The sequence below is a fragment of the Gobio gobio genome (assembly GCF_949357685.1).
Source record: "Gobio gobio genome assembly, chromosome: 4".
NCBI lineage: Eukaryota > Metazoa > Chordata > Actinopteri > Cypriniformes > Gobionidae > Gobio > Gobio gobio.
The window spans coordinates 43,641,413-43,663,914 of NC_137100.1; the positions used below are offsets into that span (position 1 = coordinate 43,641,413).

Below are 22,502 nucleotides of genomic sequence, written 5' to 3' on the forward strand. Positions count from 1 at the left end.
AAACATATTTAGTATGAAAGTTATATAAAATCATGAACATTTTAGATATGACATCATATGTCATTGATATGTCACTGAATACGGAAATCACTTTCTGTTCACTTTCACTTGTTTATAATCATTATTAAGTTTTCTTCATTATACTGTTATTGTACTATTTTCTAGCAATAAAGTGATGAAAGGATGGTTGGGCCAAAAAAACATATTTTCCAGAATAACATAAACAAGCCCTTGGTTGTGAGATGTTTCGTCTCTCTTTTTAAGCATTTCTCTACATTCTGTAGTAATGAGGCCCCTGCAGAGCCCCTGAGAGTGTACATGGAGAAGAATGGTGAAATAAGAAAGCATATTTATTATGTTTTTGTTATTAGCTCCAGAGATGCAGAGAGGAGAATTCAGCTCAGCTTTTATATGCAGATGAAACATTATTATCGGAACATATCAATTCCGTTTTTGCCGGCTTTGCGAGCAAACAAATTGAAAAAAAATTACATTTTTTGAAATTAGAGCAAAGCTGGCTCCTAAGCATACACATGAGACTCGTCCAAGAAAATGATTCACTGCTTATCATCTCTCTTCTAGGTTTAATTTTGAAGATGAGACCCCAACGACCAACTTTGACACTTTCCCAGCTGCTATCCTGACAGTGTTTCAGGTATTGACCATCTGGTGATATGCGTCTGAAGGCTCTCGTTTGATATTTGTATTTCCATCATGTGTTTTATCTCATCAGATTCTGACAGGAGAGGACTGGAATGCAGTGATGTATCATGGAATTGAATCCCAGGGAGGAGTGCACCGGGGAATGTTCTGCTCTGTGTACTTCATTGTGCTCACACTGTTTGGAAACTGTATCCTTTTTATATAACATATCTGTAGGACTGTCATTGAATTGAATACTTTTTAATGGCCTAATTTTATTAAATAAGCATGATCAGCATCAGCATGCACCCTAACCCAAACCTTGCGGTCAAAGCCCTTAGCAACTGCTTGGAGGAGATAAAATCCTGGATGCATGAGAATTTTCTTAAGCTCAACCAGGCTAAGACAGAACTTCTCTTCGTCGGTACATCAAAATCTCTCCTTAAACTAAATATTCCAGAACTGATTACTGTCAATGACTTTGTTACCCCGTCTTTTCAAGTGCGCAATCTTGGAGTTATTTTTGACACTGAACTTATGTTCGACGCTCATATTAAAAATGTCTGAAAAACTGCATTTTACCATCTTAGAAATATCGCTAGATTACGACCATTTCTATCGCGACCAGATGCAGAAAGGCTTATTCACGCCTTCATTACATCAAGGCTTGATTACTGCAATGCGCTCTACTCAGGTCTTCCAAATCAGTCCATCAAAAAATTACAATATATACAAAATTCAGCCGCCCGGTTATTGACACACACAAATACTCGTCAACATATTTCTCCGGTACTCTTTGATTTGCATTGGCTGCCGATACAAGCGCGTATCGAATTCAAAACCTTGGTTTTAACATATAAAGCCATTCATGGATCGGCCCCTGCTTATCTCTGCAGTTTGGTCACCGTTCATACTCCTGCACGCTCTTTGCGCTCTTCCAGGTCATGCATCCTCCAGCAGCCCCGACATAATCTAAATTCCAAGGGTGGTCGAGCATTCTCGGTCTCAGCACCACGTCTTTGGAATGCTCTACCACCGGAAATTAGAGACTCTTCAACATTAGAGGGTTTTAAGAAGTCTTTAAAGACACACCTTTTTAGAGCTGCTTATTGTAACTAAATGTGACTATTTTATTGTATTTTATTGTAATTATTCTCTATTGTTTGAGGTTGTAGCGCTTTGAGTTTGAAGAAAAGCGTGTTAGAAATAAAATGTATTATTATAAATAACGGAAACTAAATAATATGTACAAATGACAACAGACAGAGGTAGATTTTTGCAACAGTGCTCTTAATTATTGAATTGTTATCTTTATTTCTCCGGGGGGTTTTTTCAGAATGCACAGGTAATTCAAAGACTTAATAATTAAATAAGTAAATTAATAATAAATAACTTCTCCCATACTTAGGATTGGAATTAAATGTATAAAGTTGTTTTTGCTGTTGATTTGTAAATAATATTTTCATTATGAAATGTTTCTTCATTTACATACAGCTATATATGCATTTAATTTGTGTATTTAGTATTTTAGTTATCACACAGAACAGAATGAAGCACTTATAATGTCAGATTGATTGAATTTAAAAGTTAGGGGTTGGTTAGATTTTTTTGTTATGTTTTGAAAGAAGTTTCTTATGCTCACCAAGGCTGCATTTATTTGTTCAAAATACAGTAAAATAAAATTAATTATTAAAATTGAAAATAATTTTTCTATTTTAGTGTTAAAATATATTAATTCCTTTGATGATAATTTTATAATAACATTATAAATGTTATAATTTTAAGTAATCCTTGCTGAAAAAAAAAACCACATACTGACCCCAAACTTTAGAATGAATAGTGTGTGTTAAAAATACTTTTTTATTTATTAATCACTTTCACCCCAATTCCTTAAAGCACATTTGATCAGACACTCTCCTAAATGTATTTCTGGCCATTGCTGTTGATAACCTTGCCAATGCACAGGAACTCACCAAGGTTGGTTGGGCATATTTGTGTCCTACTTATGGGCATACATACAGTATGCATACAATGTATACAGTATACAATGCCAATACTTATCTTCTGGCACTGTCACACTGTACCAGCCATCCATACCTGCACATACACCACGAGTCTCATATGTTGTATACACAGAGTGTGTGATCCTATCTCTATTTTTATTAGTACGGGTTCTTACTAATATCCAGACATGACCAACGCATCCCTGAAGTGTCTTCAGAGTAAATTAGACTCCCCCTGAAATTGCCTCATCGACACGGCATCCTCAATAAACCCGTCCCTGGCGTGATGACTCCGATCTTTTCGAATATTCCTATCTAATAATTGCCTTATCGACACAACATCCCAATATACCGACTCCGATCTTTCGAATATTCCTTTCTAATAATTGCCATATCGACACGACATCCTCAATAAACCGTCTCCGGCGTGATGACTCCGATCTTTCAAATATCCCTATCTAATAATTGCCTCACCGACACGACATGAAGGCCAGAGAAGTGCTGGCACCCAGACTGAGCCTGGTTTCTCCCAAGGTTTATTTTTCTCCATTATGCCACCTGATGGAGTTTTGGTTCCTTGCCACTGTCGCCTTTGGCTTGGCTTGCTCAGTTGAGGACACTAAATATTCAAATAAATGTTCAACTAAATTACTGATCTGCCCGCATTGTCACTATATAAGTATCATTATATGATACTTGAAATTAGCTGGATAACATCACCGTTTTCTCCAGAGCGGCTGTACAGCCGAATCAAATTGTAAAAAGCGCTATATAAATAAAAGTGACTTGACTTCTCTTTTGATCTGACTGATGTTTGCCCTGGTCAATAACTCAAGGTAATGAAGCTTTCAGCCCATTACGGGATTTACAACCTTACGTGAAGATGGCACCAACAGTATAGGGCTGTAAGGCTCCTGGGATATCACTACTTTGATTTGTTGATGCTAGCCACGGTGCTTGACATGGGATCCAAATTTATACTCGTCTGTCATTCTCTGTTTCTCTGTCTTACTCCTCTCTCAGGATGAGGAGGAGCAGGAGGAGGCCATCAGTAAGAAACTGGCTCTGCAGAAAGCCATGGAAGTAAAGGAGGTCAGCCCGATTTCGGCCGCTAACATTTCCATCACAGCGTAAGTCAGAGGGCATTAAACCTGAAGTCAGGGTACTGCCCTCCCCTTTCACTAACCCTTCGTTAAACCTGTTCATCACCCCATAATGTCCTCTCATTGCTTTTTTTTATGTGTCCCAAGAAACATATTCCTGTTTGTCTCTATAAGCAGATTTCTGAGTGTTGGTTATTTTGTTATTTTTTCACTTATTGTCACTTATATTTGGTCCCTCAGTATGTCTCTAGGACTCTGCACCCATAGTTGGTTGTCTTTAGGCAGCTATGACATGTATACTTGATTCAAACAGCCTGTGTGGAAATCTAAAGATTTTTTTGATGCTCCCTTACTGACTGTATTTGATTAGACTCGTTGTAGACCAATTTATGTACAGTGGATAATATATTTAGGTCAAATGAATCATGTAATCATCATAATCATCAAAATCTGATTTGGTTATTTGCAATTTAACCTGATGTAAGATGGGTAAGATGTACATTAAGTGTTAAAAACCTTGATCAGCCACAATTCGGAATATTGGGGTAACATATATAATAATTTCCAATATCATTTGAAGTTTTGGCCCTGGATATGAACTGATTTTTGTAATATTTGTATTACATAATTAAAAAAAAATAATATTTTATATATTTTGTAATATTTTTTTAATTGTGAAAGACATTTTTCCAGTGTTAAAAAGTCAATTTATTATATTATTAAATAGAGTAATATAATAATTAATTAATTTAATATAATTGATTAATTTAATCCAGTTTGCACCTGGAATTTGAATGTCTTTCTTAATACTGTAATACCTCCGCACCTGTTTTGTTTTTAATTCTGTTTTGAAGTTACACTATTGTTGATATGTACTTCCCGTTGAGTTGGGTGGAGTTAGAGTCAGAGTGATATGACAGCTGATATTCCCCTGCCACTGACTCCGCCCCCACCAAACTATTTCTTTCCCCTCTGATGGCTTTTGTTTTTGGCATATGCAGTTTTATAAGGCCAATTCCTGGTGTTCTTTCATGCAGCTCCTCCAACTCCAGCTCTCATTCACCGTGAGTTAATTTACTCTCTGTTCAAATCTACTCTCCTTCTCTGTCCCAGCACACTGCTCTTACATGATGCCAGACAGCCGAACTATTCTCACTGACCAAAGTCGTTCATAGTGTAGCTCATAGTTTAACAGATGACTGAGGAAATATTGTCATAAGTAGAAGAAAAAACATTAAAAATTCAATGAATCAAGGGTAACTTTTAAAACGGCTTTCCTTTCTTTCTTTTATGACAACCCATTTAAATGTTAAAATGTTGTCTTATTAATATAAACTATTGTAAAGTGTTGCTGTAAAAAGCTATAAGTGTGGACTTTAAGTGAGCTATCAGTTAATCTGCTTCAGTTTTCTGCAACTTCATTCATCAGTGGTTTAATTACTTTCTTTTTTAACGTTATGTTTGTCGTATTTCTTTAGCTAGCGGGTCAGACAAGTTTCTGGATACTAGATTAACTGTTCACTGGGCTCATTGGCGGCTCTTGGCATTGAGCCCTGTTCTGAGAACCGGCCGTCTGTTTCCCAGTGAGCATCACTACTAGAGCTTCTGCTACTGTTAGTGCCTAATGAGTCAGCACTCTTGTCAGACAAACCTACTGTGAGAGCGTAGACACACACTCACACACACACACACACACACACACACACACACACACACACACACACACACACACACACACACACACACACACACACACACACACACACACACACACACACACACACACACACACACACACACACACACACACACACACACACACACACACACACACACACACACACACACACACACACACACACACACATACTCACTCTTACACATACAGGCAGGTGAACTCAGGAATCAACTACTAGACACTTAATTAAATAAAATGTATAGAATGAGAACCTCAGAAGTTGGCTCATTTAAAAATGTAAAGACATTTGTGTTCAATCTAGTGATAGATTAATTGGTTTATTTAATTAGTTTTTGATAATAGTTTTTAATTAATTTTGATAATTAAAGCACAATTTATTATATTAATATAGCACAACATTCATATGGTATGCTATTATTGTACTTTTATGGTCCATTTTGGGGATTGTCAGCACCAGTCCTCATTGATTTTCATTATATTTAAAAGAGTGAGAACATTAAACATTTGTCACTTACTTTTGTAACTAAATGAGGGTGAGAAAATGATGACAGGTTTTTTTATTTTTATTTTGTGAACTATTCCAGTAATGCTTCCGTTTTCAAGATTTTAGGGTTGTAGAGAGTCTGGATAAGTCTGCCATCATCTTAATTCTCTCCTCTGTTTCGTACATTCTTTAATTTTTCCACCATTTGTTTTCAACTGTCTGTCTTTTATACATCTTTATTCCTTTCTGATTTTCTTGTCATGTCTTTCTTGAATACATCTTTATTCCTTTCTGATTTTCTTGTCAAATGTTTGTCTTCTAAACTGTTTTCTGTGGCACTGTGGGGACTCTTAGTGTGTCCGTGTGTATCTGTGTATTTCATTGTGTGCTGTATGTGTTTTAGGAGCTATGTCTGCTCCCCTGCACATCACTACTTGAGGTAATGGTACCACATAGGGCATGACTACTTCTACAGTACATGAATGGACGTATTTTGATCAGCTGTATGACAAAAGACTAATACTCATCACGACACCTCATAGTGTTTGACAATGTTGGCTAAATTGGACATTCCAGAATCTTGCCCCACATTCATACATGAATGTCAATGTTAACCTGTGATTTCATTTTAACATTTGGCCAGCCATAAAAAAAATCATTCATCAATAACATTTCACTCTTTGCACTTTAAAGCTGTTTGTAAGCAATTTTTTGTCAATAATACCATACTTAAAATTCAGATTTTGATGAAGATGTGAATTTTTATTAGCCAGAGACAAGTTAGCAAATTAGCAAAGCCCAAACTATTAGCCAAAACTAGCTAACACTGTTTACAGCAGCTTTAAAGTACTGTATTGTAGCACGTTGAGAACATCTCAGTCCTAATATTGCTAAGTATGTTAATATTTAATAGAAAAAGGGATATCAGAACTGTGGCGGAGGGATTCATTATGTTCTGACACATGAGCCGTAGAGCCATAGTTTTTTGTTTTTTGTGTGTGTGATCTCTCTGCTATCTATTTTTAACATGGCCAAAAGTCAAATAAACAGAAAAGGGAAATTATTATCACACCTTGAGGTCCTGTCATACTGTAAAATCAGAGAGTTTGCACCACCTCATCCTGTAAGTCCACAAGAGGTACAGTCTGACCTCAGGACTGTTTCACACCGCAAAGCCCTGTTAGTACTTTATCAGTAAATAGAGTCTGAAAATCAGTCTCTCCACTCTCTCCCAGCCTCAGAGAGCATTCTCTTTCCCATCACCTGTCTACACATTACTGTAGTTCACTCATCACGCCTGCTCCCTGGTACACGGCCTCCCTGCTGGAGGTGTGCTCAGAATAAAGTGATGTGAAGAAGAGAGAAGCGTAGATGTGTTACTTTTCTCCAGATGAATCTTTTCCTTTACATTTTTAACAGCAAAAACTTGATTCACATTCTCTTCATGCTAACTAATTGGATAAGAAGTAAGGTGAAATATAGGAGACTTCTGTCATCATTTGTTCTCACTCACGTTGTTCCAAATCCATATGACTGGCTTTGTTCAATGGAAAAATGCATATATATATATACACACATTTATATACACACACACACGCACACACACTATCGTTCAAAAGTTTGGAGTTTATATGTTTTTTTGTGTGTTTTTTGTTTGTTTTTGAAAGTTACTTATGCCCATCAAGGCTGCAGTTTTTTGGTCAAAAACACTGTAAAACAGTGATATTGTAACAATAACATTCTATTATTCTAATATGCTGATTTGGTGATCAAGTAATATTTCTTCTTATTATCAATGTTGTAAACAGCTGTGCTGCTTAATAGTTTTGTGGAAACCATGCTGCTTTTTTTCTTTTTTATTTGAAATATACATTTTGTGTAAGATTGTAAGTGTATTTACTGTGACTTTTTATCAATTTAATGCGTCTTTGTAAAATAAAAGTATGAATTTCTTTAAAATAATCGTACTGAACCCAAACTTTTAAACGTTAGTGTATTTTTGGCAAGTTCATTAGAGAAAAAATGAAGTCAGATTCATGAGTGAATCATTCTTTTAAGTTGAATCTCAGTGAATTCAGTTTGTACATTTAAAAAAAATTATTCTCCTTTGGTGTTCCTTGGAAGAACATGTTTGAAATGAGATGGGGGTGATTAAACAATGAAAAAAAAAAGTTATTTTGCTGGTGAACTATTCTTCAGAAGGAAGGTATATATCAGGTCATTAAACCAGGCAAAGCCCTCTAAATATCATACACATGCTGTGTAGTGCAGGTATAGAATGCATGGTTAAACTTCATGACCCAAACCATTAATCACAAACATTTGCAGGACAGGGTAAAGCATGCCCATAACTAATCTTTGTAATCAGGCATCCATAAAGACCTTCTTTTTATTTACACCTCAGTTAGCTCCGGTCCTTAAATCTGCTTGGACAAACAGCGTTCCAAGAGCACTAATATTTAGTCCAGCAGTACTGGAACCTTTCCCTGTCTTTATCACTCCGCTTTTCTGTTGTAGTTGAAACCAGCTCATTTGAGTTTGAGTCAAGACCCAGAAAAGGTACCCGTCAGAGTCAAGACAGAATCCACATGCTCCTGTATTTTTATGGTCTTGGTGTTCGTCCTCGTTTCTGAATCCAAAACTATATTTTCATGGTCTTGTCATGGACTCAGAAGCATGTGGACAATATTTTAGTGATGTTGCTCCTCGAGTCTTAGTCCAAGACCATATATTCATGGTCTTGGTCTTGTCATGGACTAAGGAGCATGAACTTGTCTCGACTACAACACTGTAACCCTAACCAATCCTAACTTGTGTAAATTGCAGCCATCTAAAATGAAGCCCAAATTTGAAAGCAAACACAAAGCCACCGTTAGGAAAGGGGGTCTCGACATGGATGGAGATGTCAACACCATGCCTAATTGTTTTATATAACTTTGTCTGTCTGAGGCTAACAGATTTGTTTCCTTAAATCTTCTCTTCACTAGTAAAGAACACCAACGTTCTCTAAAGATGATGTCCGTGTGGGAGCAGCGCACCACCCAGATTCGGAAGCACATGCTGGCCAGCAGTGAGGCGTTGTACCAAGAGGAGCTCAACCCCCGGCTGACTTCCAACCTTCACCTCCGCCCTGACATCAAAACCCACCTGGACCGGCCTCTGGTGGTGGAACCTCGCTGTGATGGCCCCATCAGCCCTCACAGAGGCTGGGACAAACCCCAGGATTTGCAAGGGGTGGATGGCACGCTGGAGGAACGAGTCCCCCCTGTGATGGAGCCTCCACTGTTGCATCCACCTCGCAAGCACCACCGTCACAGGGAGCGTCCCTCTAATGAGACCAATGAAAATGGTGACACCGGGCGCGGCAAAGAAGGCCGGCATCACGTCCATCACAGCCGCAGTAAGGAGCATGATGGGACACGGTGTAAGGAGGGGAAGCCCGACAGGAGCCGGAGCAGAGAGGGGGGCCGCAAACATCACCATCAGAGCTCGGTGGACGAGGGAGTGGGAGGTGGGGAGAGAGAACATCGTCACCATCACTCCCACAGGCACAACAGGGAGGGCAATGGGGTGGTCAGTGCTGGGGGGAAGAGCGAACGACGGTCCAGACAGAAGGAAGGCTCAAGATCAGGAACAAGGGAGGGAGAGAAGTGCTCCAGGGGCGAAAATGGAGGTAATGGAGGGAGAAGGCGGCACAGGCCGCGAACCAGTAAAGCTCAGTCCACACTGGAAGGAGAGGATCAACAAGAGAATGGAGAGAAGGACGAGAGCAAGTCAACCAGCCACAGGTAAAACTTTCTTTTCAAATAGTTTTTAAAAGATGTAATTTTTTATTTATTTCTTGGATTGAACAGCATGTTTGTTCTGAAGTTGTTTACAAAGAAAACGGAACCATGTTCCAGTAGCTACGGCACTAGTGATCTTATTCGTATATGAGCAATGATGCCCCTAGTGGTGGAGATTTTGATTAATTCCAATGACTCTTTTAAATCCATTCAGCAAATTTCATTCATATGTGTTCATTGATCCTTTCAGTGACTTTCTTTTTATTGAGCAGTGAGTGACATTTGAGTAAATTCATGCAATCAGCAGAATATTTCAGAAACATTTTGAGCCAGAAACAAATCTTATTGTTGTTTATAAGAATGTGCATATCTAATATTCAAGAAAGAGTGTTTCGGAATCATGGTAAGTGATTTGTCAGTCAGCACATCCTCATTAACAAAAAGTTTTTTTATAAATCACTGAGCCAATCCACAGTCTATTTATTGAGTTGGTCCAACCAGTATAATATGCTCTGAAATATGAATCAGCGAATGGATTTGAATGAGAATGATTGATTTATTCACTTAAAAGATTAATTTAGAAGCACTGAACAGTCTTTCAACTTCAGAGTCTTTCATGACCAAAACATCAAAGTGTAAACTTGGTTCGACTCGCTGCTCCAGGGACATGGACATGGGAGGAGATTCATTGGCTATAAATCCCCATCAGCCTTCAGTTGGGAACCGATGGTGTCTTGAGAAACAAGAAGACTCGGACAACAAGCGAAATATTGGTCAGACTGGAGGAATGGGCACACACATCCCTGTGACCATCACGTCTCCCCCAGGAGAAACAACCCTTATTCCCAGTTAGTATTTCTCATATAGTCATATCAGGTCATGGTGGCTCATTTTTAACTCATTTTATACTCACATTTATGTGCCACTTTTTCAAGGGTGTTAACACTGAAGCCAGTGTTGGTCTAACAAAAGTCACATTTGTTTGTCTTCTCAGTGAACAGTATAGACAGTGAGACAATGCCCATGACTGAGAAGAATCTGGAGGATCTGAACCAGAGCAACCATCGCCCCATCCTCCCCTTCAGCTCGATGTTCATCTTCAGCCCAAACAATCCGTGAGTCTGTGTGTGGCAGTTCTAGGTAAAATTTTGGATAAACTTCTAAAACAGTGTGTATTTGAACATTTATTCTAGTGCAATGTCACAAATACTGTTGCTAGAGCGTTGAACCAGAAACCTCAATTTTTTGTTGCTTGACAGTAGCTCACATTCAAAAAAGGCTTTCCAGTAACAAGCTATTTTCTTTGTCAACAAGTACCAGTGTAGCATGGGACAGTCAAGTGAGCATATCAAGTACACACTGAGACATCAAACAATAGCTTCAGACTTATAGCTAATTTATGGAACAGACCTTGGGCTGGAAGTTCTATCCATCTGTTGTTGATTGGATGGAGGCAGATCTTGCAGTCAATTGTAAGAAAGGGGCTGGTTTTCAGCAGGCTAAATGATTGGAGAAGTCCGGCAGACGTCACCAGAGAGAAGTCTGTAGAAAGATTAAATTATGGTATTTTGATAAAAAATTACTTGGTGAAAACATTTATTTTTATTTTTATGAAAGATGTATAGATAAATCGTTCACAATAAGATCAATAACATGCATTTAGAAAATAGACTGAAAACAGAAAATACAATGAATTTTCATTTCATGCCGATATTGTCACTCCTACTGTAAATTATGAGTAGCTTGTTGTTTAGGAAGGCACAATTTCAAAGTAGCGTCCTCAATACTGGTGAGTGGCATCTTAAACATTCACATACAGCATTTGTAGATGGCATCTGGCAAACCACCAATAGTTTTATATCTGCAAACGTTCTTGCTTATTACTTGTCTTAAACATCTCTAAGAATGGTTGTAAAGTTTGATTGTGTGTGTTTAAGGTAAAGGCTTAAGATCTTTTGAGTCTAAAAAGGCATCCAACCCCATAAACATCCACATAAAGCTGTGTTTTAAAGGGCAATTGCCAAATGTAGCTGTCTGTCATGGCCCTAATGGTGTAACAGTATAGAATTAGTTTTGTTTTACTATATATTAATACATCCTCTAAAATCTACATTATTACTGAATTAATCGTTGAACTCTCAGACCTTGCCTATGGCCTGCAGTAAAATATTAATTATCGGTGGTTAATTAAATGTACCTGTCTGTAGTTTTAAAGTTATGTTTAGGTGTCAGACTTCTTTATGTAATTGCCTTCAGCCTAACTCTCATAGTGTGTGTTTTTTGTGCAGGGTGAGACGTCTGTGCCATTACATTGTGAGTCTACGCTACTTTGAGATGTGTATCCTGGTGGTCATTGCCATGAGCAGTATAGCCCTGGCTGCAGAGGACCCAGTCCAAGCCAATGCTCCCCGAAACAATGTGAGTCACTCATGTTCCCTTTCAAAAGCTACACTCAATGCTGCATAAGCTTATGCAAATGGAAAATGTCTTTGACATAACCAGCTATGAAAATGGTGTGAAAACACGTCAATGACATTGACCCGGAGGTATTTATAGCCTCGGCCGGGGACGTCATTGGGCGCACCTGCTGCACGAGCCTATAAATAGATGAGCTTCAGCTGGAGCAAACCAGGTCTTTTTGTTTTCAGACCAACTCTGTGTTTGGTGTGTTGGCAAAGTCTCTGAAGAAATCTCTCTCTTTAAAAACTCTTTCTCTTCAAAACTCAACTCGAGATCTGTGTCAGGAGTTAGTTTTCAGCTGATAGTGTGCAGAATTTTTCTCTTTCATCTCTGTTACAAGTGAAAAGAGTTCAAGCTAAAAGAAATATCAGCTAAAAGAGAATGAGTCAGCAGAAGTGTTGTGTGCCTCCATGCTCTCCCCCGATAGCGGACGTGGACACACATGATTACTGCTTTGTGTGTTTGGGGGAAGAGCACACGTTGGCTGCATTGGAGTCAGGCATTGGAGTACCAGCATTGTGAGCTGTTCACAGTGAAGAGGCTGTGCGCTCGGCTTGGCTTCTTTCAGTCCGCACCCGCATTACAAGCGTGGGGCTCTAGGATGGATTTGGCTGACGAGCAGGAGACAGGTCCGTCCCTTTCGACTGCTCGTTTGCCAGATCCACATCCCTCCCCGCACGATCCCGAAGCGCACTCCGGTGCCTCTTCGGCTCGCGCGCGGGACGAGGATGTGTTATCTCTTGGGTCTGAGGACTTCGAGCAGCCATTTTCCGAGCATTCCTCGCACAGTAATAAATCCGTCGAGGAATTATTGGAAGTGTTTACTCGCGCGGTGGCAACAATTCTCTGTGAACAAGAGATCCCCAAATGCAGTAAGCTTGTGGATCGGTTTCTGTCCGGTGGGGGGGGGGGAGAATGCAACATCAGTCTGTCCCCTTCTTTGAGGACTTCCATGACGAACTATCTAAGTCATGGAGTAAACCATATATGTTGCGTGTGTTTGTGCCCTCAACGTCGACTTTTGCGACTATCGTGGGTGCAAAGGCACACGGGTATACGGAGATGCCGCAGGTTGAAGAAATGCTCGCGGGCTATCTCTCACCTGGTTCGGCATCTTCGCTTAAGAAACCGGTCCTCTCCACGAGCGATGATGTTGTTCTACAAGGCTTCGTGGGGAGGACCGGTTTCTTAAGCTTATCAGGCTGCAGGTCAGGCTGGTGCAGGCGTACCAGGCTGACCTATTGAAGGATCTGAATGCGGGGGGGTCGATCAAAAGCTTCGCCGGGCCACAGATTTGTCTCTCCGTGATACCAAGCAAACGGCCCGCGCTATCGGCCGTTCTATGTCTGCGTTGGTGAGCACGGAGAGGCATCTGTGGTTGAATCTTTCAGGAATTAAGGACTAAGAGAGAGTGTTCCTGTTAGATTCTCCGGTCTCCCCCACGGGCTTATTTGGTGGTGCAGTTGACTCTGTGGTTACTAAATTCAGAGAAGCCAAGAAACATGAGGAAGCATTTACACAGTTCCTTCCTCGCCGCACTCAAGGGGAGGGGTTGACAGCCACCCAACCTCTCCCAGGTCCTTCAAGGGAGGTTAAAAAGCAAAGTGTGGCGAGTCGCGCTCCCCCTCGTAAAGACTGGGGACCGTCAAGCCTCCCTAAGCAGCCTCCCAGGGCGGACCTCAGGACTATTATTAATCAAAAGAAGAAGTCCTCCTGATGGTTTTGCGCCCAGTCTGGTGGGGGTAGCCCCTCGCGGGATGAGGCGCGTCATAAAACACCTGTTCACTCCGTGTCACTACCCTCACGAAACCTCTCCACCTCCGCCGCCTCTGGCGATTCGGGGGGCAGCGGTTTCCAGCTAAATGTTAAATGTCCCGTGTCTAAATCCTGCTTCCATCCAGGACACGGGACATCTAACATCCCCTCAAAAGGAAATATTACAATTAATACCACTATCAGAAAGCTTGGCAGCGTGGAAACTTCTGCCAGGCATTTCTGCATTGGTGGTAAACACAGTACAGAATGGATACAGAATCCAGTTTATTCGGCGCCCTCCGTGTTTCAACGGCGTGGTCTCCACTTCCGTGAGACCGGAGTCAGCGCAAGTACTGTCACAAGAGCTGCAGATTCTTCTGAGCAAAGGGGCCATAGAATATGTTCCTCTTCCAGAGAGAGAGTCAGGCTATTACAGCAGATATTTCCTGGTTCCCAAGAAGGATGGGGGGTTGCGTCCAATCTTAGATCTTCGAGGCTTAAACCATTTAGTCAAAGCACTCAAGTTCAAGATGTTAACCATAAAGATGGTCGTGTCGCAAATTCAACATCGCGATTGGTTCGTCACTATTGATCTGAAGGACGCGTATTTTCACATAGAAATACTGCCACAACACAGTTAGCTCCTGAGGTTCGCTTTTGGGGGCGAAGCTTACCAATTTCGGGTTCTTCCATTCGGCCTAGCCTTATCACCCCGCACATACACAAAATGCATGGATGCAGCACTGGCTCCATTGCGACTCCAGGGCATTCGCATTTTGAATTATATCGATGATTGGCTGATACTAGCTCAATCGCGAGAGATGGCGCTTCAGCACAGAGACATTGTGCTAGCTCATCTAGATTCTCTCGGGCTGAGACTCAACGCCAATAAAAGCGTTCTTTCTCCTGTCCAGAGAACGACATATTTAGGGGTGGTTTGGGATTCGAACACGATGCGGGCACATCTGTCTCCCACTCGAGTCGAGACCATTCTACATACCCTGAGGAAAGTCAGGCTAGGTCAAAATCTCACTATTCGACGGTGTCAAAGATTCTTAGGTTTCATGGCTTCGGCATCCACGGTGATTCCTATGGGGCTGCTGCACATGAGACCGTTCCAGTTGTGGCTCAGAGCCAGGGGGTTTCATCCAAGGGCCAACCCCCAGAGGCTAATAAAGGTGACACGCTGCGGGCTTCGTACACTAACCATGTGGCTCAGACCCCGGTTTCTTACCTTGGGTCCCATGCTAGGCGTACCTTGTCGTCGCAAACTGCTAACGACGGACGCTTCCCTGACGGGCTGGGGTGCGGTCTTGAGTGGTCGTCCAGCTCAAGGGGAATGGGAGGGTCATCAGCGCGTTTGGCACATCAATTGCCTCGAGCTGATGGCTGTATTTCTGGCCCTGAAGTACTTTCTCCCCCATTTGAGGGGCTGTCCTGTCCTAGTGCGGGTGGACAACACAGCGGCAGTCTCATACATAAATCACCAGGGTGGTCTGCGCTCACGCGATCTAAACAAGATAGCGAGACAGATTTTTCTCTGGGCCCAGGACAAGCTCCTGTCTCTCAGAGCAGTGTACATTCTGGGGCAGTTGAATGTGGGAGCGGACTTACTGTCCAGACAGAGATTACATGCGGGGGAGTGGAAACTCCACCCAGAAGTAGTCAAACAGATTTGGACCAAGTTTTACAGAGCGGAAGTGGACCTCTTCGCCTCGTATCAGACAGCGCAATGTCCCCTTTACTTCTTTCTCGACCACCCAGGGTCTGGATGCGATGGCTCATACATGGCCCAGAATGCGCTTATATGCCTTCCCTCCAGTCGCTCTGCTCCCAGAAGTTCTAGTCAGGGTTCGCCAGCAAGGCTCTTGCCTCTTATTGATAGCGCCGTGTTGGCCGAACAGAGTGTGGTTCTCGGAGATAGAGTCTCTCCTCAACGGCTCGCCTTGGGCGATTCCGGCGAGGTGGGACCTTCTGTCTCAGGCAGAGGGCACGATATTCCATCCCAAGCCTGACCTTGGGAACCTTCATGTTTGGCCCCTGAAGGGCACCAACTGAGGGACACGGGGCTTTCGCCTGCAGTTATTGAGACCATTCTAAGTGCTAGGGCTTCCTCCACTCTGAAAGTTTATGCTAATAAATGGGGTATCTTTGAAAGGGGGTGTACGACACATAATGTAGATTCAGTCAACTGCCAGGTTGCTTCAGTTCTGAATTTTCTGCAAGAAAAGTTGTCATCAGGCACCTGCCTCTCCACTTTCAGGGTTTATGTGGCCGCACTTTTCGGCTTGCCACGCCTTGGTGGATGGGGTGCCGCTCGGGAGATATCCTCTGCTCGCTCGCTTCATTTGTGGGGCTAGGCGGTTGAGGCCACCTGTTAGAACCAAGATCCCTTCATGGGACTTAGCTTTAGTCCTCGAGGGTCTGGTTGAGACCCCCTTTGAACCGTTAGAATCAGCGTCTGACAAACATCTGACTCTAAAGATGTTTTTTCTTATGGCTATAACTTCTCTGAAAAGAATTGGGGACATGCAGGCTCTGTCAATATCGCCATCCTGCTTAGACTTTGCCCCAGGTTTGGTGAAAGTGATTTTGCATCCCCTCCCTGACTACCTGCCTAAGGTTCCTTTCTCGACTGTACATCCTCAAAGTCACTCTTGAAACCTTCTGCCCTCCGCCGTTCGAAACGCCGGATCAGGAGAGACTTCATAGACTGTGTCCAGTCCGTGCTCTTCAGGCCTACGTCCACCGCACTAGCAAGTGGCGTAAGTCAGAGCAGTTGTTTGTTTGTCATGGGGGCCGTAACAGAGGTTCTGCCACCACCAAACAAACAATGTCACATTGGGTCAGGGATGCTATTGCTCTTACCTATGAGGCGCGCGGTCAAGCTTCGCCTATAGGGTTAAGGGCTTACTCCACCAGGGGAGTCGCCTCTTCTACTGCATTAGCAAGGTGTGCTCCTTTACAAAGTGTTTGTGATGCGGCAGGTTGGTCCTCTCCACACACATTCATAGGGTTTTATAGCTTGGATGCTCATGCCACTCCGGGCTCTCATGTCCTTGAGTCGACATCACCGGCTGATGCCTGAGGCTTTTTGCGTTCTTGTGCACACCTACACAACCGTAAAGGGTCCAGGCAACATCAAGCACGGTGGCGTGGGTATTCTCGTTCCCATTTGCATAAGCTTATGCAGCATTGAGTGTAGCTTTTGAAAGGGAACACTTTGGGTTACTTGACTGTAACCCTGTTCCCTGATAAAGCGGAACGAGATGCTGCATTGCTAGGCCGTGCTGATGATGCTTCAGGACTGGTCTTCAAACAAAGAGATCTGGTTTGCTCCAGCTGAAGCTCATCTATTTATAGCCTCGTGCAGCAGGTGCGCCCAATGACGTTACCGGCCAAGGCTATAAATACCTCCGGGTCAATTTCATTGACATGTTTTCACACACTTTTCATAGCTGGTTATGTCAAAGACATTTCCCATCTGCATAAGCTTATGCAGCATCTCGTTCCACTTTATCAGGGAACAGGGTTACAGTCAAGTAACCCCAAGTGTTTCGTCTGTACTGGTCGTGCTGTACATGGATTTTTTTTTGACCTCATATTCCAATATGTCCAAAATGATTGATGATAATCTAATGACCATTTTACTCTTCGCTTCATAGGTCCTGAAGTATTTGGACTATGTCTTCACTGGGGTTTTCACATTTGAGATGGTCATTAAGGTAATTTTGTGGTACATTACAGTGTTTAATTATCTCACTGGAGACGTGCTCCAAAAGTCCTCTTATTAACTGAGATGTGGATATTTAGTGCCAGTCTATCTATGTGAAGCACATTGATCCATATTAATATCAGGCATGTACAAAACTATGTATTTTCATAATTTACTAGTCAGTGGTTTGCCTGATTGACTGGTCAACTAGTTGGTCTAATTAAGATGGTCCACATAGGGCGTGTTCTTGTGTTCATAAACAGTTAGATGGAGTACAACATAGGGCTCTTGAGACATGTTTTTTGAAAGCTGAACTGACATGTTTTAAAAATGCAACAATACTGGCTCAAGACATAAACAAGAAGTTAATATCAAATAACTTTTGAAAGGTTTGAAAAATGATTTTGTATTTTTTTGCTCTTTAGTACAGTAACGGCAGACTTTTGACAAATAAACCAGTCAAATATCAATAATCTTTTATTGTACAAAACTCAAAAGTCATATTCCTTAGAATAAAAGACTCTTACTAGGACTCTGTATAATAATGGGCACATTGCTCACAGTGAGCAATATGAAGTCTGTCAGTAAAAGTCTTGAAATGTATTGTTATAGGCAATTTGTTACAGAAATGGTGCTTTGATGGCTTTATTGATGGTGTCAAGGTTTTACACTCAGTAATCTTTCATATTTATGCTTCTCCTTTGAAAAGATGGTGGATTTGGGTTTATTGCTGCATCCTGGTTCCTACTTTAGAGATCTGTGGAATATTCTGGACTTCATTGTGGTCAGTGGTGCACTGGTGGCATTCGCATTCTCGTAAGTTGCCTTTCATTTACAAATACCTACATAAATCACACTTTTAACTAAAACGTTTTGTTTGAATTTTATCGTTGATCTTGAGTAAAATGCTTTGTAATTTGAGTCATCTATTACTGCAAGTATTTGCCCGTATATACTCATCTCTTTGTTTTAAAGGTTTTACTCTTCACTTATTCCCACACCATGACAAGAGTGTCTAAATCTATCTTTGTATTTCACATTCAAAGCTGGACATTTACTATGTGTTAAATTCCTCCTATTCATTATGCTGCAAGAAAACGAAGCTTTGATTAAGATTTGCCAACTCCCACTGATCTGTTGTTTCCTCCCTGTCCTTCTCTCAGAGGTGTGGATCAGTTGACATCACTTAATTGCACTTTTGAGAATGCAGTCTGAAAAAGAATGAGTGTGTGCGTGTGTGTGTGTGTGTTAGGAAGTTAATAAAGGAGTTGTCTGATACTATCAGCTGTTCGCTCATCTCCTGTGGAGTAATGGATGGGCCATTGTAATGCTTTAGTATTAAGGAAATGCTATTAGCTGCAATTAGAAACACTTACCAGTTCAAAAGAAATAGAAAAGAGCTATAATGTTATGATTTCTGACTTCACATGCACCATTGCACCAACCCCTCCACCGCCCGACACATAATTTAACTATAAAGACTAGAAATGGTTGATGACATCCGTTCTTCGGATGAGACATTAAACCGAGGTCCTGACTCTCTGTGGTCATTAAAAATCCCAGGATGTCCTTCGATAAAGAGTAGGGGTGTAACCCCGGCATCCTGGGCAAATTTTCCCATTGGCCTCTGTCCATCATGGCCTCCTAATAATCCCCATATATATATATATATATATATATATATATATATATATATATATATATATATATATATATATGATTGGCTTCATCACTCTATCTCCTCTCCACCAATCAGCTGGTGTGTGGTGGGAGTTCTGCCGCAATATGGCTGCCGTAACATCATCCAGGTGGATGCTGCACATTGGTGGTGGTTGAGGAGATTCCCCCATTCTATGTAAAGCGCTTTGAGTGCCTAGAAAAGCGCTACATAAATGTAACAAAAATGTAACAAATTAACAATCAGCTCTGTGATAAAAGGTCTCAAGGAATGGACTTTTCTTTCTTACTTTCTTTGTATCACATTTGTCTATATATTTAGATCTGGGTGCATTTAATTTTGTGATTTGATAACCTTGTTAATAAGACCAGCATTGGCCGTCACTGGCACGTTTTGGATGCAGATCCTTGGAAGGGGATACTGGTTTGGTGGTGTCCCCACCAGGCTTCTTAACTAATTTAACCAGCAAGACTTTCTTGGTCAGAGTGAGATCAAAGCTCAGAAATTGTTTCCCGCCACGTCACAATTCATTTTCAATAAGTCAGACAAGCGGAGAAGAGAGTGGGTGCAATACCTTGAAATATTGCTTCAGAATAAAGGGGTCTCTCGGCTTGAGTTTTCAGTGCTGTACTGACTAATCTGTCCTACTTCCTATTCGTTTTATGTTTGTTGCTGTGTTGTCATGTCAAAGGCGTGTTAAAGTGAATTGATGGGCTGTCACTGACTTTCCTCTCTTCCTCTGTTTCTCTCTGCCTGGGATCGCTTGAAGGAGCTTCATGGGGTAACGCCTTAACTCTCTGTGTCTTTGTTTCTGTCTCTGTCTCTCCCTTTCACTGTTCGTCTTCTTGCCTGTCTCTGTGTGAGTCAAATAATGCTTAGGCCATAGGCAAGTGTTGAAGCATGGGATCTTCTTCACTGTTTCAGCCTCTCCATAATCCATCATTTAACATCACTCGTGCATTCCAGCAAATGAGCTTGATTCTTCTTCTCCATGTCATTTAATTCTCTGTTGTCATGGAAGGCAGACATTGTTGATTATGTTACTTTTAAAGATTCCTACCATTACCAGTAGGTCTACAGTATACTTACTGAATATGGAGCATCCTGGACGATCCCCACAGTGACCTCAGACAGGATGATCAGTGCATGTGTCATATCATATCAAACAAGACCTGTTCACTTGTGTTGGAGTGGTATATATGGGCAGGTCTGGCTTTTTAGGCCAATGATTGAACCATCGTTCACTTCAAACATCACATCGAAACTCCATTGAATTGGCGGGCATGAGAACACAAACATATTTTCATGCTCACCTTTCTGCATGTTTTCAGATTCACATGAGAGAATGTGATGTACTGCAAAATGTGGCTGCTGTGATTGGCCAGATCTTTAACAATTAAAGCATAAAATTAGTTATAACTAGGGATGCAACGATATTACAATTCTATACTTTTTGACTAAAAACATTTAAATTAAAACATTAAAATAAAACACTATAATGGTTGAAATTGTTGTTGTTTTTTACACGCAGAGAAAAAAGGTGTACCTTTAGGGGTGCAACAGCTTGTCACTGGGGCAGTGCCCTTAAAAGTACATCTTTGGACCTTTTTTACTAATAAAAGGTGCATATTAGTACCTTAGAGTATGAACCTTTTTGTGGTAAAAAAAAAGATCCTTTTAAGGGTACACTGCATGAAAAGTGGGATTTTCGTCAGTATGTGACACTGTAGATTGCCGTGAAACTTCAGGTTTACGACTGTGCACGGCAATTTGCAGGCAACACCGAAAACTGCCGTAAATTGTCGGAAATTGACGTGGGCCTTGCTTGGCAGTTGTCCCCCCATGACCCCCCCTCCCCTTAATTCTAGGGGAGGCTTTATCATGTAAATGAACATGCTGTGAGCTACACAAATGCAAATCAGAGTAGCAGCAGGGGGAGTTTTATCTAGGTTCTGAATTCTTTTGACTAAAACAAGTTTAAAGTTTAAGTTAAAATGTTAACTTAAATTTAAGTTAAATGTACTCGTTTTAGTACACATTACTAAATTTTTAGGGCAACCAGTTTGCTCCAATTTTTTAAGTAGATTCAACTTGTCCGGGCTCACAGTGTAGATTAATTACTCTGTATGTCATTAGCAATAACCAATGTTATGTAAAAAAAATAAAAAAATACAGGACAGCAGTTCATGTCTTCAACCTTTAGAGAGGTTATGTGATGCAACAAGACAATGAACCAAAGCACACAAATAAATCAAGTAAAGCATACAGTTTACATACCAACATTAATTTTTCCACCCTGCACTGTGAATGATTTTTTTAAATGGCTATTAATCATAAATGTGAAAAGTACAAGTTTGTGTGTTTATAGTTAAGTCAGATTGTGTTTTTCTGTAATTGTCATTTAAATTGAGCTCACACCACATTTTATGAATTATCAATGCAGATTTTCAAGAGGTGGTTTCCTGGACAGAGTTTAAATTATGCCAAGAGTAGGCCTTAATCTATTTAATCCTTAATCTATTTAATCGTAAGTTAAAAAATTGTTGCCTGGAACAAAGATTAAGCACAGATTACTAACACCTGGACTATGAGTCCTGAACTAAAATAAACTGGATTCATTTACAGTTTTATCTAATTGCTTACACACAATTTCTGAAAATATGGCTCCATTTCTTGTAACTCTACACACAAAACATCAGACATCTCTTGCAAAAGCAACACTTTGTGCAAAACTATTTTAACTATTTCCAAAAATGTTGTTTTTGCATATATCTAACTACACAATGCACAACTGAGGAATTTACAGTTGAACTGAAATCAGCTGAACTGAATCAACACTGAAGTCACTTGAGCTGAATATTGACACTATATTGGCTTGTTAGAGCCGGTTTACAGCAGAATTTGTTTTGAACTTGTTACTGAAGCTGCTATGAAACAATATATTTTGTTGTATGCATATTCTTTCTTTCTCAAACCTTAGTTTTGATTTCTAAGTGATCAATTTATGTATAAGTGTTTTCACACATGATCATTGGCTGTATGGGTCCTCAGTAAATGAATGTGGCATTTAAATGGCAAAAGTTATTCTTGTCTCTATAACTTATGGCTTCCTAAAGACACGTTTATGGGTAAATAAAATATTAATAATATAAATAAAATGAATATCAAAACATATTTT

At 40.8% G+C, this 22,502-nt stretch overlaps 1 protein-coding gene across 1 annotated transcript in view; it reads left to right on the top strand.

Annotated features, from left to right (window-relative positions):
• The window catches only part of cacna1ba (calcium channel, voltage-dependent, N type, alpha 1B subunit, a), a gene marked incomplete at both ends in the record, with an annotated part of 146,297 nt that overhangs the window by 90,409 nt on the left and 33,386 nt on the right, over positions 1-22,502 (top strand). Inside the window, 11 exons of the mRNA XM_079816016.1 lie at positions 583-655; positions 734-851; positions 2,552-2,619; positions 3,669-3,775; positions 6,335-6,370; positions 8,919-9,719; positions 10,380-10,564; positions 10,711-10,831; positions 12,005-12,134; positions 17,597-17,656; positions 18,356-18,462. Of these exons, the coding sequence (XP_079672142.1) occupies positions 583-655; positions 734-851; positions 2,552-2,619; positions 3,669-3,775; positions 6,335-6,370; positions 8,919-9,719; positions 10,380-10,564; positions 10,711-10,831; positions 12,005-12,134; positions 17,597-17,656; positions 18,356-18,462 (1,806 nt within the window). The remainder of the gene's footprint in view (positions 1-582; positions 656-733; positions 852-2,551; positions 2,620-3,668; positions 3,776-6,334; positions 6,371-8,918; positions 9,720-10,379; positions 10,565-10,710; positions 10,832-12,004; positions 12,135-17,596; positions 17,657-18,355; positions 18,463-22,502) is intronic.